Below are 16671 nucleotides of genomic sequence, written 5' to 3'. Positions count from 1 at the left end.
CCGGGCGTCTCTTCTTCTCGTCGATAAAACTCTGAAAATGCAGAGGAGGAACATGCTGAAACACCTCCTCCCACGCTCCAGACGACGTTGAAGTGCCCGGACCGAAAGGGAATCGCAGTAGAAGCACGAGTCCTACCGGTGATCCGGACCCAAACACTCTAACCAAAGATGATGGGGATCCGCCCTAGCGAAGCGTCGCTCGCTAGAAGGACATTCTAACTGATCCGGCATAGACCGACTACTACGCGACAGCTAAACCGGAGCAGTAGAGAAGGACAATGGAAGGAAAAAAATCTTCCGAAGATGCAAGTGCGTCTGGTCCCGATCGTGCGGATAAAAGGACTGATGGGCGATGCGCTGGGCGCAGCTAAGGAGGGTGGGGTTATGGCCATGTGCGGTACCCCACGTAAAAAGAGAAGGACAAAAATGTTTGAAAAATGTTGATGCTTTTTACAAAGTGCTCCGGTCCCATTATCACTGGACGGAGGAATGTCCCATAAGTATGGAGGAAAGGGGACAGGACGTAGGAGTAATGGGCTTTGGGGAGAATTTTATTTCTTAGATTAGAGCCAATTATCACTCCCCGTTATTACGCTTAGTTCAGCCCCCATTAACACTCAGAGGGATACGAAGCAGGGTTGCCCTCTATCGCCATGGTTTTATACAATCCATTTGGAACCTTTATTGGAGGCGGTTAGAGCAAATACTGCAATAGTAGGCATGTTTGGAGGAGAAATACAAAGATTGCAGCCTATGCCGACGATATGTTGTTAATAGTGCAATCCCCAGAGACGTCTATGCAGGCGATGGGAGTGGAATTGAAGCGATTTGGGGGAAGTAGCTGGTCTAAAAATAAATATTCATAAATCGGAAGTATTAAATCTTACAACCCACATTGTCGCGGAAAGGGCACTCCAGGAGGAACTTCCGTATAGATGAGTTCAAGGTGCTATAAAGTATCTGCGGGTACATCTTACAAAAACAATAGACTTGCTATATGCCGCTAATTACCCCACCCCTCCTGGAACGCATAAAATCCAAACTGGTGGATTGGGGTCCGCTAACTATAACATGGATAGGGAGAATTGTTTTAAAAATGGTCACCCTTCCACAATTACTTTATTATTTCATTGCCCTCCAGAGTCTGGTTCCCGCTTCGTTTTCTCGTACTCTTCAGAACTACACGGGAAGGTTTCTCTGGAATAAAAAAACTGCGATTGGTGAGACAGGTGATGAGGATACCTAGAAATAGAGGGTGAATGGGAGAACCGGATTTTAGGGAGTATTTCCTGGTCGCACAGATCAGAGTGATGAGGGAGGATCGGGCAAGGCATGAAGAGACAAGGACAAAGCAGTGGTAGGGGGGAGTTTAGCTGAGGTGATGTGGAAGTCGAAAGCAGATAGACCCAAGAATATGTATTGCAGCCACATAACAGGTGGTGGGAGACTCATGGGATAATATAGTAAAGAGGGCTTTAATTACTACCTTCCCCTCCCCTTTTACACCTATTTTTGGCAATTCTCAGTTCTCTCCAGGGGAAAGAGGTAAGGGATTTCGAAAGTGGCAGGAAGGGGGCTTTCAGAAAAATCTGGATATGTTTGTGGGTCCGGGGATAAAAACCTTTATCCAATGGAAGGAGGATTTTGGTCTTGAAGAGGAAAGGTTTAGATGCAGCCAAAAAAGACACTGGTTAATGGAGGTCCCAATAAGGGGCAACTTGAGCCTTGTCCCCATTTGAAAGATACTGAACAATAGAATCGGGAAAATTATCATTTGGTGGGCACATTTTATTGATTGGAAAAGCAGGGGGGAGGATTCGGGGATGAGAAGATATGTGCAGTCCTGGGAAGTGTTGGTAGGTCACCCAACAGAAGTGGAGGAATGGGAGAAATTGTGGGGTCGTATAAATACAACCTATGACTCAGCCTCTAAGATGTGTTGGAGAGATTGTGGCATAGAAGGATCTTGAAGACATATTTGGTGGGAATGCCCGAGAGTTCAGGTGTATTGGTGAGTCACCATGGAGGCGATTGAGTCCGCACTGGCGATAAAGCGTGAGGGTAATAAAGGTCTTGTGCGGGATCCGGTCTGAGCGGGGTCGGGTCCGAGTGGTTCTTTCACCAAGGCGGAGTGTAAAGTCTATGTGTTACTGCTGATGGCTGGTGCTTTGGCTCTGACACAAAAGTGGAAGTCGAATGACCCTCCACCGAAACACGAATGGGTGGCTAATGTGTGGAAGGTTGCGGCTCTAGAGTGGGTGTCATACTCGTTACAAGGTGATCAATAGCGTTTCAGGCAGACCAGGCATTGGAACACCTTCAGGAAGGGGCAAGAGGAGCATGGTGTCCGAGAAATTAGAATTATGGGACTAATAACAACAGGTTCTGTTTGCGACATCAGGTCCTCTGATAAGAAAGACACTGGGGTGAAATTCCTTTGGACAACATGTGATGCTGGGGCGATTGTGGGGTAGATTCTGGTAACTGGAACTATACAGAAGGAATCTGTAAGATCACGTTCGGACCTGGGGGAGAGGGAGATTTTTTTTTTTTTTTTAAGAAAAGGCTAATAAAAATGTATTTAAAAAAAGAATGGAGCAGAGAACTGCCTTCCCAAAGCATCCCTCGTTGTTAGAAGCATCCAAACAATGTTTCGTAAACGTGTAGATGGTAGACCAGGTAGCTGCCTCGCAGATATCCTTTATCGGAACTCCCCTCTGAAGGGCAGAGGAAGTTGCCATGCCCCTTAGTGGAATGAGCCCTTAAATCCAATGGGGAATATTTTTTGGCTAGCCTGTAGCACTCTGAAATAGCCAATATTATCCAGGATTATCCATCTGAATAGGGTTTGTTTGGTAACTGACTGACCTAGTTTGTGTCCTGTATATCCAATGAAAAGTTGGTAGTGTTGACAGAGCTTTGCCATTCTTGAAACATAAAAGTTTAGAACTCTCCTTGGATCAAGTCTATGAAATCTTTCCTCTTACTTGCCAGGATGAGGTGGTGGATAGAAGGTTGGAATCTAAATGGTAATCCGATGAAATTTTAGTTATAGAAAAGAAGGTTTGACCTGAAGGACAAGCTTATCCTTGTAAAAAGTGGTAAACAGAGGTTTACATTAGATTTTACCTGCCTAGAAAGCTGTGTTCCATTCTTAGTGTTCTGTAGGTGTAGCTGACATGGGTCTGCCTGGTGCAATCCTTGATTAGTGTAAAGAGTTCTTGCTTACAAGGCATACATTAGTTTTCCAAAATTGATTAGCAGAGATTGATTTAATTAAAATGTTCTCGATTAGCAAACAGAACACATTTGATTAGCAATGTTGTGCTAATATTTTGAATGTCAGTATTTGTACCCAAAACATAAAATGAGCAACAATACAGTGGTTTTGTGTAGCGCTGAATTAAGACGTTAGTGAGATGAGTTAGGCTTTGCAAATTTCTTAGTATCTGGTATAAAGAAACAGGGTGATAGGATAGAATGTCAAGGAGTTTGCGATCATCTCATGGGTTAAGCACCAGTTGCACAGATGCATGCAACCAGCAAGTTACAGAACTTGGTTTGCCATCAAAAGCAGTTGGCCGTGTATGTGATCATGTACATTTTCTAAAGTGTTCACTCGTCAATATGATGCCTCTTCCCCAATAAAATGAAATATAGTTGGCACTGTGAGACTTCGCTTTACTAAGCTAAAATTTACTGTAAAGCATGGATACAATGCATTATGTAACAAATTACTTTTTATTAATGGAATTGCATGACTATTTCAAAAGAAAATAAATAAAATTAAAATCATACTGGTCTTTGGCAGCCAGGATATAGTTGGCCTAATAGAAGTATCATACCGATTACTTAGGTTTGCAATTATTTGAAAGAAAATAATATAGCATAGCACTCCCACCCAGGCCTTTGGCAGTTAAGAGTGAAGGAGATGATTACTGCTGCACTCTCTCCATGCGAACAGAGAAAAGAGGTGGGAGAGAACCCGGAGGGCAAGAGAGGCTTGGAGGGCAAGCTGTGCTTTCATTTAACAGGATAGCAAATGGATAGCTTAGCTACACGCGTTTCAATTTAATTAGCAAACCTACAGAATTGAATAGCAAATTACTATGCAACACTGCCTATTTTTTCATTTGTGCTTACCTTAGTCCGTGTTCCACTGAGCTGAAAAGCAACTGCAATTGAATAATACACCAAAAGGTCTTACTCACTGTTAGGCAGAATCCCATGCAGTGCCCTTAGGGACCCCTACACACAATTAAGACTACAAGTGGTAATACAAGTTCACCTTTGGTACAAGCCTGTACTACACTGTTAAAGTGGTAGCAGTAGCAGAGCAGCCAGACTTATCTCAAGAGCAAATGAGCAGTAGTAGAAATTACACAAAGGACCACAATTACTGTGACTCAAGCAAACACTGACTCAAGGTTTTTGGTTGAAAAGTAAAAGTACATTTATTTCTAGACCATCCGTTTGCAAAAAACACTTCATTACTATTAAATTAAAACCACACAAAATACACTACACAACCAATTCTCTTTGTGAAGAAAAACTCAAGTTAAGTACCTTATGATTTGACTGACAAGGTGTTCTGAAACAAAAGGCGTTACCGGGAATACATATGCGATCACTTTGACAGTAAAGACAGTTTGGGCTTACTAAATATACGCGTATCTGCAGAAAGAAATGTTACAAGAGATAAAACAAACTTAACACCTGAGTTAACAAAAGAGTTGTGGACAAAAATCAAAGGCAATACCTTTGTCAAGGCAGACAGAATCAGAGAACACTTTCTGACAAGAAGATAAAAGTCAATAGGCCTGCACCAGTGTCAAGTGGAACCGGGTTCCTGTTGTCGAGGATCACACAGTCAGATAGCTTACAATTGAAGATTGGCAGGAGTATTTGGATATTATCAACAGAGGAAACAAAAGTTATCAGACGGAAGGAAGACAAGGGCAAGCCTTGGATGGATGAGGAGAAAGGGGTTCATCCTAGTTCCTCGAAGCTGGACACAGTACCTTATTCTTTGAAGAAGCTGGTGCTACGGCAGTTGTTCCTGGTAGTTTCCTGCAGACTCACATTTCCTGGAGCTTCAGTCGTGGAGACAAGAAGGACGACATCTGGAGTGATTTGCACTACCCAGGGATGAGGCCAGCAGCAGCGACGGTGAATAAAAGGTGCGCTCCTTTAAAACAGGAGAGGCTCTACAGATGGCTATCTGGACCACCACAGCAGTGTGCAGCGATTTCGACCATGAAGAGGATCCTCTGGCTGTGAAAGAAGAGCTGGTTGATCCCACCAAAGGGAAGAAGACTCCGGACTGGATCTTCCCTTGTCGTTGAAGGGTAGATAGCTCAGGACTGCAGCAGGGCTTCACTGGGACTCAGTAGTTACAGCAGCCGTCTTCTTCTCCGCTTCTCTTCGGTTCCTTGCAGTTCCAGTGGAAACTGCCTTTCAGCCCAAGAGTCCTGCCTTTTATGCGAAAATCCCCCATTCACACAGCCTGGCTGTCAATCACACAGCAGGGGGGTTGTCCGGCCCGGACAACCACCTTAGCCAATCATGCCAAAGCGCGACTTGGGTTTCCAAGGATACCCTGTGCAGGGGGTGACTACACACCACCCTCACATACCGCCCACCTACACACCCAGGTGCCAAGAGGAGGGCCTCTCGGAAGAAGCCCGCCAAAAGACAGTGAACAAAGGAGGCAAACCTGGTTTGTCGCGCAAAGTAAAACACAAGAAGGACTTTAACAAAAAGAAATGGCAAATAAACCCGACCGGAGCCAAAAAAAAAAAATAAATAAATAAAGTATTTGGTCAAGCGGGTTTATGTTCGAAGCTACTGGGATAGCCTGGAACAGTACCACGTTTATATAATATAATCGCGGTAGAAAAGTTAGGGTAGCTACCACTGCCACCAGCCAAGTCTGAATGTTAAAAGAGCAAAACAAAGCTCAGAGAGGCACAGACAAAAAGGGATAGGAGTTAACCCTTTCCAGTACTCCATGTAAAACGGGGTGTACTGGGTATGTAGTTTTAAATGACTATGTAAAGTAAATGGCAACTTTACCTGTTTTCTGGGGGAGAGTAGTCAGCCCCAGAAAATGGAGTCAGGGGGAAGTCTCAAGGACAACCCTGTGTCAATGCACTGAGGGTGCTGTGTAACACACATGAAAAGTGGGGTTCATGGAGTGGTGTCCTCCAGAGCCCACTATTACACAAACGGTAAAAATACACAGGGCCAAACACATTTAGGAGTGGGAAAAAGGCTCACACTCTTACCAAGTGGAAAAAAACTCCAGAAATCCAGCAAAGCTGCTGGGGGACTCGCTAGGCGAAGGAAATAAGCCATAGAATGAGAATTCTCCCCAACACTCACCTAGAAGGCATTATAAATTACTCACCATAGTGACTAATGTACTCTTAGTCCATAATCCCCTTTCCTCCATACTGTATGGGCGTCCCTTCCAAGGGACGAGAAACCGAACCTTTTTCCCCCTTTAAATTTAGAGGCGCGCGGGGGTGCGGCCCAGGGAGCATGCGCTGCACTGACTCTGCCCTCTGGCGCCACACCTCAGTCCCAATTGACGCGTCGACAATAGATTCAAAGTTGCCTAATGACACCAGTATTATTAGGGGGGAGGTAGGTGGGACGTATGGAGGAAAGGGGGCTTTGGACTAAGAGTATGTTAGTCACTACAGTGAGTAACTTATAATTACTCTTACGTCCCGTCCCCTTTCTCCATACTGTATGGCCGATTACAACTGAATGTAGCCCCAGGGTGGAGAGGAGCCTCCTTAAGCAAATAGGTTCCTGAGAACCGCCTGCCCGAAGGCCGCATCAGATCTAGAGCCAGCATCGAAACAGTAATGCTTAAAGAAAGCCGAGGGAGAGGCCCACGTAGCCTCCCTGCTTATGACTTGCTAAGGGACATGGTGGTGGAATACGATGGCCGTTGCCTTGGTGCCAACTGCGTGGGCATACATTTTGGCCGGAAGTGGCTTATGCTGGCCCTCGTACACTTCTTTGATGGCAGAGACCATGCGGAGGGATATGGAAGCCTTCGAGGCCTGATAGCCTGGTCTTGAGCCTCTGAAAGTGACAAACAGGGCGTCCGACTTGCGGAAGCCCTTGGTCCTGTCCAAGTAGAATTTTAGGGCACCCCTCACATCCAGGCAGTGCAGCACTCTGTGCCTTGTCCTTGGGAATCAGGAAAAAACGTACGAAGGATGACGGAACCCTGGGCAGAAATGCCAGGTGAGTCCACAGTACTACTTTGTCCTTGTGAACGGTAGTATATGGTTCCGAGGCGACCAGCGCCTGGATTTCGCCGACTCTGCGAGCCGAGGTAAGACCGACTAATAAAGCTGTCTTGATGGTGACCAGCCTGTTGTCCACGGACGCCAATGGGTCATATGGTTTGTGTGGCCTCTTGACGGGCGGGTAGAGCCTTGCGAATCCCGTCAGATGTTTCTAGACGATAGGGTTGGAGGAGAAGAAGATGCCTTCCTCAGAGTTCCTGCAAGCCCCAATGGCTGTGAGGCATGTGCAGCAGGTGTCCACCTGCACGCCCGAGTTGGGGAGGTGCGCCAAGAAGGAGAGGACGTCATCCAAGGTGCATGCCAGGGAGTCGATTCCCTTGGAGTCTGCCCAGTGGAAGAATGTGGTCCATTTGCTTTTGTACTGGGCCCTGGTAGCCTTGCTCCAGGAGACCTGTATGATCTCCAGATTGGCCTGTGAGAGGCTGAGGTGCCGAAACGTTACCTGCTTAGGTACCACGCTGTGAGGGCTAGTTTCCCTGGCGCCGGGGTGGATGACTCTGCCCCCCCCCTGCTGTGCCAGAAGATGTTATGGGCCCGTCGGGAGGGGAATCGGGGGAACCTCCGAGAGACTGAGAAGCTCCGAAAACCATGGCCTGGCCAGCCACCATGGAGCTATTAGAATGATGAGGGGTTGGCGAGACTCCTTTATCTTACCTATTACCCTGTGAATAAGGGGTGTGGGTGGAAAGGCGTAGGCTTTCATGCTGGTCCACTGGAGGTGAAATGCGTCGCCCAGAGAGCCTTGCCAGGATGCAAACTGGGGATACTTCTGGTTGTGCCAGGTGGCAAAGCGATCAACCTGGGGGTGACCCCGCCTGTTGAAGATCTCCTGAATAACGAGGTTGTTTAGCTGATACTTGTAATTGTCCGGTCCCAGCCTGCCGAGTCTCTCCGCTTCCACGTTGGATTACCCTGGGAGGTGGACTGCCGTGAGGTAAATGTCATTTTCCAGGGCCCACTCCCACATGCTGATCACCAGTCTGCACAGAGGAGGGGAGCTGGTGCCTCCCTGCTTGTTGACGTAGTACATGCTGGTCGAGTTATCTGTCTGCATGAGGACAACCTTGCCCCTGAGAAGTGGTAGGAAGGCCCTGAGCACCAGCCAGATGGCATTCAGCTCTAGCCAATTGATGTGGTATTCCTGCTCCTGTCGAGTCCAGGTGCCGTAGACCGAGAGGCCGTCCAATGGCTCCCCAGCCCTCGAGCGAGGAATCCGTGGTGACGGTGGCCTGCGGAGTGGGTCGGACGGACAGGCTTGCCCATCCGTAGGTTGCCGTCTCTGGACCACCAATTTAGGTCCGGGTGGAGAGATGGAGGAATGTTGATCAGCTTGGATTGAGAGTCCCGCTCCAGGTTTCATGAGTCCGCGAAGTGCAACTGAATCCTCCTCATCCTTAGTCTTGTGTGGGGGATGGCTAATAGGACCGCTGCCATTAGACCCAGGAGATGTTGGTACCACCATGTCGAGGTTGCTTCTCTGCTGAGGAAGTGGGTGGTCGCCCTCTTGATAGCTGACATTTTGTCCTCTGAAGGAACACCTTCTGGGAGCAAGTGTCCCAGATGAGGCCCAAAAATGTCAGTCTGCGTAGGATGCAGCTGCAAACTTCTTGAGGTTGATCGAAAAGCCCAGATTGTGCAGAGTGTTCTTAAGGGCATGGGAAGAGTGGTGAACCGCTTCCGGAGATGTAGCCCTGACGAGCCGGCGTCGAGGTATGGGTAAATGTGGAGGCCCTGCGCTCCGAGGAGGGCCGCCACTGCATTCATGAGCGTGGTGAAGACCCTGGGGGCCGAGTTGAGGCCAAATGGAAGGACCTTGTCCTGAAAATGGTAGCCCATGATCCTGAACCGGAGGAAAGGAGGATGGGGCTGCCAGATCGGGACATGCAGGTACGTGTCCTTAAGGTCCAGGGAGCACATCCATTCTCTTGTCCAATGCCTCCGCTATAAAGGCTTGCGTAACCATCTTGAATTTTTGCTGGGGTAAGGAGAGGTTGAGGGTGGAAAGGTCCAGCACAACTCTCAGGCCCGCCTGGTTCTTCTTCTGAATGGCAAAAATCCAGTAGCAAAAGCCAAATCCTCGCTGGGACTTCCTCCCCTGCCTGGGTCTCTACGAGCGAGCAGATCTCCGCCAAAAGAGTTCCTGTCCCAACCTGTGGGAGTGGAAAGGAGGAGGGAAGGAGAGGCTGGGACAGGGAGGCGGTACCCCATGGATACTACAGAGAGGATCCAGGGGTCCGTGAAATTCTGGCACCAGAAATGTGCATGGAGAGCTAGCCTGCCCCCCACCGGAGCCACGGTGACCAGAAGGGGGGTGTCATGCCTTCTTTCCCTTGGAGGCTGTCGCGGAGCAGGGGGACTAGAAAAAGCCCTTGCTTCCCCCTCCCTCCTTTTGTTGCTTGCGCCGGTTCTGAGACAGCGAGCGGTCCGGCTGCCTGAATCGACATTCCTGGAAGCCTCTGAACCCTCCCTATGTACGACCCCTCTCGGAGCGCTGCTGAGATTGGGTGTACACTTTGGGCGTCGTCTTTGTAAGGATGGATAAAGACTTGGCCGTTTGTGAGCTGTTTTTCTTTTTGTCCAGCTCTTCGTCCGTGGCGGTGTGGAACAGGCTTCCCCCCCACCCTCGAACGGTAGTTCTAGTATGCGTTCCTGGACATCTGGGTTGAATTTAGTTGCCCGGAGCCAGGGTGTCCTCATGTCCATGGCAATGCAGGTGGCACGGCCAGAGGGGTCAATATGAGACCAGCTTAGCCTCGGCTAGCCCCACCTTATAACGGGATTGGCTCTGGACAGGGACCTCCGGAAGGAAGTCCGCAATTTCCAGCCATAATCTTTGGTTGGTGGCAGCCAGCATGGCATCTGCGTTGGCCTGACGAAGATGCAAGGATGCGTTGGAATAGAGTTTGCCGTACGCCTCCAAGAGCTTCTCCTCCTTGCCTAGCAGCGCCACAGAGGAGGCGGCCGAGGACGACGGAGGCTTGGGGTACAGTGATGCCGCAACGATCACCGAGGAGTGCAGCTGAGGATGGACTGAGAGCAAGAGTATCTCCCTCCATCTGCCTGTACTTGGCGTCCAGGCATCGATTTATCGGCTGGGCCAAGTGGGGCATGAGCCAACCCTTCTTGGCCAGGGAGACTACATCGGTTTGCATAGGAATCCCCGTTTTGGCAGAGGAGCGTCGCATGAGTACTTCAGCCAGGACCCCTTCTGCTGGCTGCTCGACCTCGGGCTGGAGCAGGCCCAGATACTCTACCAGCCCAGCAAGACGTTCGTGGAAGGCCCTGGCTGAGGATGACGTGTCCGGATCCTCCTCCTCATCCGTATCCTGTGGATCAGGGGGATCCTGTGGATGAGGAGGAGGAGTAGTAGTAGTAGTAGTTGGCGCCGGAGGCTGAGGTACAGAGACAGTGGCCGGAGGCGGAGGCTGGTACGGAACAGTCTAAGGAGTCGGCTGGGGAGCCGGAGGAGCGGGCTGCGCCGGGGCCCCAACAGAGGAGTCTGTGGTGCTGCTAGCATTCCAGGAAGGACTTCCCTGATGGAGTCTTTCATAACCACCATCCAAGGTGACTTCATGAGGCCGAGGAACTTCTCGAAGACGACCTCTTCACTGGCCGAGGAGATAGCAGGAGGTGCTTACAGGGTAGCGGGGAGTTGCTGGAGCCGCTGCATACCCTGTCCATATGGACGCAAAGGAAAGCTGCCCTGCGCAAAAGAGGGGTAGACTGTAGGCCACATACCTGGTTGAGGCCAGTCCTACATTGACACTTGTTCTTTGCTGAATTCCTGGAATGGCGTCGGACGGGTGCCTCTGTCTGGCACAGCAGCCATTTTGTCGAGCTGCCTGCAACGTGCCTGCGACGTGTTGCTCAGCCCGCTGGGCCCTGCCTCGTCCAAGTCTCTTGCATGTGGCCCGCTGAGCCCAGTAGGTGCGACACCCTCGACCCGGGGGTCGGTAGAGCTGCGTTTAGGCACCCAGTCAGACGTATTGCCGGTATTGGGGCATAGCGCTTCGGTCATGGTGCCGGTACAAGGGCGGAGCCTCTGATGGTGAAGACCCGGTAAAAGAACATTCCGGTCCCTCAACACTGTCACAGGAGGATCCGAGGATCTCTCGGCCCGGAGCCGGTAGTTGCAGCAGCCTCGGTGCATGTGCTGGTAAAAGGACCTAACCGGTCCCTCCCGCGCGGGAGAGTCCGAGAGAAGGCTTCTCCCTTGCGGGGTGCGATGGAGAATATCGGCTCTACCTTGGGCCTGGTTCGATGTTTCACAAAGTTCTTCAAGTCCTCTAGGGGAGACTTCTGGAAAAGCTCCCTCCACCTGGCTAGTCTTCAGCACTTTTGAAGACAACAAGCCGCATGCTGAAAAAGTTTGCCAACTGTGGTCTGGGCCAAGGCAATGTAGGCAGAGGGCGTGGGGGTCTGATGTTGGGAATAGCCTGTTGCAGGCTGGACACCTGCTGAACCCTGTAGAAGTAGGCATGCGCCGGGGAGGAGCGTGACGCCCGAGGACCTGAATGTCAAAAAGACACCAAAAAAAAGAAGTCAAAGAGAAGAAGTATCCACACATGGAATTACATGGCCGAAGCCAAACACAGGTGCGCTGGTGAATTCGGCCCATTCCCATAGACGCAGAAAAGGGGACTGAGGTGTGGCGCCAGAGGGCGGAGTCAGGGCAGCGCATGCTCCCTGGGCCGCTCCCCCGCGTACCTCTAAATTTAAAGGGGAAGAGGTTTTTTTCTGGTGAAAAAGGTTCCGTCTCCCGTCCCTTGGAAGGGACGCCCATACAGTATGGAGGAAAGGGGATAGGACGTACGAGTACGGTTCCATTCCCGTCCCCAGCAGAGGGACGCCCATATATGATGGAGGAAAGGGGACGGGACTTAGGAGTATGAGGCATACTTGCACCCACATCACTCACAAGGAGTGTGATTCCCTGTAACAGAGCCCAGGATGCAACATCTTCCCCACATCTATTTCATCGGACTATTTGAACTGAGGGGACCTGCTCCTCTCAGTTGACCTAGGAGTAAGACCCCCCCGCCATCCAATACTTGTAAACTGAATCCAGATGATTGCAACATAAACCCAACTTGTCTTCAGTCAAAATATAGAACATAGTTTGGCCCTGTACTTAACCTTGCCTTGCCCAAAATGATTAATTAGGGAGAGCATCTACATTCAGAACTAAAACAAGTATTTGTTATTGGAGACTAAAGGGAATCAAAGAAGTCTATCTGTTCTAATACGTTTCTAATTATCACACCTTAATTTATCCAACTCTCACAATCAAGCCCTTGCAGAAGCATTTCAATTGTGAAATAACTGACTTTAGGAAGAGTATGCAATACACAATAAGAAAGATATGTTTTTTCCATGCACTTGAAGGAGCATATACATCACCTTAACAGACATGTTTGTTTTGAATGGTAAGTATACTAGAGAAAATCAAGGTTTATTTAGCAAACCTCTATCAAAGAAGAATTCTCAAATAAAAATTAAGGTTTTTCATCAAACATTCGGTGTAAGAGAAAAGAAATAGCTCAACAGATCATACCTTTTTTGTTGAGAGGTCGTTTTCTAACACACACGCATATCCTGTGTTCATCAATCTGTAAACAAAGGGAGCTTTTTTCATGAAGAGTAAATCCACTGTCAACAAAAAACTAGAACAAAATGCAACTTGAAAATTCAATCACTATACAGAGGCAATTTACTTTCTCCTACTGTACTGGGAAAGATGATTCTTTTTGCAGATTTCCCAACTCTTACAACGGGACCACAGCACATTATCCGACAGACTGATTGTGACATTTTTAGTGGGTCAGGCCTTTCAATCCTCGATCACTAGATAAACTTCCTTAGTTTTGGGGACACTGGTTAGTCATTAAGGCTACCAGTGCCCCATTAGCCGGTATTGTATAGCATTACTACATGATTTATGGAAAGTCATGCAGGGGATTCCTAGTCCCCAATAATTTTTAATTTAATGGCTTTTTTTCCTTAATCAATGTAGCCCTGGAGGGTGGGTGGCAGTGGTATCTTCTTACACTTTATAGCTGAACTCCTACGCACCTTTACTTTTTAAATCGTGAGGTAGCCATCTGACCATTAAGGTGGCTAAAACAGTTAACTACTTTGTTAAAGCCCCGTCATTTTGACTCCCCGTCTTTGGTGGTTGTTGTTCTCCTAGGAAGAGGTTGGAAATGGCAGTAGTTCCAACTGTGGCTGTGACGACTATCTATGCTTGGATACCTCATCACTTAAAATGTTGAGGGTCCTACGATAGATGGCTACCCCCAACCCAGGTTTCTAGGATCTGAAGCTATTCAGGAGGTCAACGACGAACTGGAAACCAAAGCACAAGAGGCCACACAGGGATGCCAAGAAGATGCTGCTGAGAGAAGTGCTGTCAAAGCACATTGATGAAGCAATGCTCTTTATCTACCACGGGAGGCCTTCAATGTGTCTCACTCCCTTGAGCCAGCGCTGCAAGCTTATGAAAGACATGGGCCCATAGGCTGCCTGTAACATTCCGTGTGGGGACACTTTGTTGCTGGAAGGCCTGTGTAGCCACAAAGAGGGGATTAAATGGAGCTGAAGTTTCGTTCTTAAAGTCTGTCAGACCCTAGCTAAGTCACAAAGAAATTATAAATTACTCACCGTAGTGACTAACATACTCCTAGTCCATAGTCCCCTTTACTCCATACTGTATGGGGGTCCGTCGCTATGGGCAGGAGACGGAAGCTTCTTGTTAGGGAGAATTCTCAGAAATGTGCCAATTCCCTCCACCTTTGCTTTGCTGGATTTTGAGGACGATTTATTTTTTACCAGTAGAGAGCGAGACTCTTTTCCCCCCACTCTCTCATGTATTTTGATGTGATTTTGTACACCGTCTCTTTTGGTTGAGGAGTCCAACAAACTCCATAGGCATCATCTTTTACATTGGGTCACAAAGCACCTTCAGTGCAGTGGCCAGGGAAGTCTTTCAGATTTCCCCAAGGTTTAAATACTGTCTCTTGGATAAACTACTGTTTCCAAGAGCAGTAAAGTGAAACTGACTACTTACATTTGTAACTTTCTAGACCCAGCACACACTATCTTACAATAGGGTGCCGGAGGGGTTACCTAGATTCCCCTTTGTCTAGCTTCTCGTGTAACATTTTTTATGTTACACTTTACTTCACTGAATGGCTGGTGGCAGTGGTTTCATTATAACTACCGTGGTGTGCTTTTACCGCAGGCTGCGTTTGTAGCTGCAGTAAAGCACCCAAGGGTGCCATTTATATCAAAATGGCCAGGTCTTTTTTCGCCATTTCTTTGTGGAAAGGTCCTTCTTGAGATTTACTCTGCGTGCCAAACCAGGTTTGGTCCCATTGTTTGCTTTGCCTTTGGCGGGATTCACAAGTGAAGCCCGCCTCTGGTGCCAGTGTGTCTGGGGTGGGCAGGAAGTGAGGGAGGTGCCTGAAACTCCCTGTGCCTAGTCTCCTAGGAGATCCAAATGCACTGTGGTGATTGGCCAGCTGACTGTCCGGCAAGGACAGCCACTCTGCTGGGTGACTGACAGCTGGGCTGGAATGAATGGGAGAACTGAATAAAAGGCAAGGCTTTTGGCTTGGAAGACAGTCTTGACCACTGGACGAAGAAACTGAAGAAGAACTTTAAGAGGACGCCTGCTGCAACTCCTGGACCATTGGTTTGCCCAATGAAGCCCTGCTGCAGTGCCGAAACACCAAGTTCACCTCGACAGAAGCCCTTACAAGGACGACTTCTCCCCTTGAGTTGGTTGGACCAATCAACTCCAAAGTAAGCCACCTGGACATCCATCTCGGAGCTGGCTGAATTTCCACAGAGTTGCTGCTGGAAACCGTATAGCCAGGGAGAGGAACACCAGATTGTGTGCATTGCTTTTAAGTTGGCCAAGAGCTCCAGGAAGATCCTCCGGATTCCCAGGAATCAGGACTGACCGAGCCTGAGACCCCCCTCAACAGAGTGCAGGATCCCAAAAGCAAGGAAAGTCCATCTCGAGAGCAAGAAACCGCAGTGTTGCCATTTGCGGTAGACGCAAGGAGCTGAAACACTGACCAGCCACTCAAAGTGATTTTTGCCGGTTTCAAGGTTTGACCGTCCCAGTGCATTGCAGGAGTCTCCCGATGTCCTCCTTGTCCCCACAACTAGGGCCCAGGAACAGTGAGACCTGCACAGGAACTGGAGTCATTTGCTGCATCTTTTCTTCATTTAAAAAGGAACTGTACAAAGTCTGAGAACTTACCTCTTGCTGTAGAGTTGCTTGCATCTTCTACCACTCACAAGTCTAATCAGCTTGTGGCCCTACATTTGATTCTTCTTTTCTTCAAGGAATTCTAAAACAATGTGCAAAGACTTTTCCATTTACCTACCAGAGGTGCTTCATCCTATATAAGACTTTTGCCCATTGACTTTGGTTTAGCCTTTTTTACTGAATGACTTTCTGTGGAGGATCCAAAAGTATTTGCCTGCTAAGAATATTTGTGGTCTCCTGTATGTTCTAAGTAATCTTTTCCTTTTGACTTATTACCATACGATTCTAAATGCAACAGTGATATATTAATGTCCCCAGCACCATAGCAATTGAAGTCACCTGAGGGTGTAGGTAGTGTCTGTGGGCCATCCCAAAAGGGCATCTAATGATTTAGAGATATTAAGAGTGTAATTCATGAAGTGTATTTGAGTGCTACTATCATATTGCTTCCTTCGAAGAAGGCTTATTCTGACTGATAAATTAATAATTGTTTATTCAAGAAACCTTGAGTGTAAGAGTTTATTTGAATACTTGTAACTGTAAATCTCTGTGCAACTCCACCACAGCTCACATTGACCCCTCTTGAGATAAGCCTGGCTGCTCAACACGCTATCGAAACTGTAGTACAAGCTTATACCAAAGGTTGGGTTTCCTATACCTGTAGTCAGAGTTGTTCGTAGTTTTCCCAGAGGGTACTGCATACAAACTTTGCCTAACGCTTCTTCACCAGAAAATCATCTTCCCTTTAAATTTAGATGCGCGCGGGAGTGCAGCCCTGGGACCTTGCGCTCCCCTGACTCAGCCCACCGTAGCCACTCAGTACCCTTCGACGCATTGACAATATTAACATTGCCTAATGACACAAGCTCTATTAAGGGGGGGGGGGGGGGCAGTGGGACGTATGGAGGAAAGGAACCTATTACTACAGTAATACTCCAGCGTGCCGTACCCTTTCCTTCACACTGTATTGGTGTTTACAACTGAATGTAGCCCCAGGGTGGAGAGTAGTAAGTTCCTCAACACTGCCTGGCCAAATAGTGCATCCGAACTGGGGCTGACGTCCAG

General features: G+C 48.4%; 1 protein-coding gene across 4 annotated transcripts in view; it reads right to left on the bottom strand.

The window, feature by feature from the left end:
• Window positions 1-16671, bottom strand: part of KIF2A (kinesin family member 2A) — a 1079703-nt gene that overhangs the window by 599578 nt on the left and 463454 nt on the right. For all 4 annotated transcript variants that reach the window (XM_069627337.1, XM_069627336.1, XM_069627334.1 and 1 more), the window contains exon 8: window positions 12883-12937. In XM_069627337.1, coding sequence (XP_069483438.1) covers window positions 12883-12937 — 55 coding nt within the window. The remainder of the gene's footprint in view (window positions 1-12882; window positions 12938-16671) is intronic.

Source organism: Ambystoma mexicanum, chromosome 6p, assembly GCF_040938575.1.
Source record: "Ambystoma mexicanum isolate Mex_15411 chromosome 6p, UKY_AmexF1_1, whole genome shotgun sequence".
Lineage (NCBI taxonomy): Eukaryota > Metazoa > Chordata > Amphibia > Caudata > Ambystomatidae > Ambystoma > Ambystoma mexicanum.
This window is presented reverse-complemented; position numbering and strand designations above follow the sequence as displayed.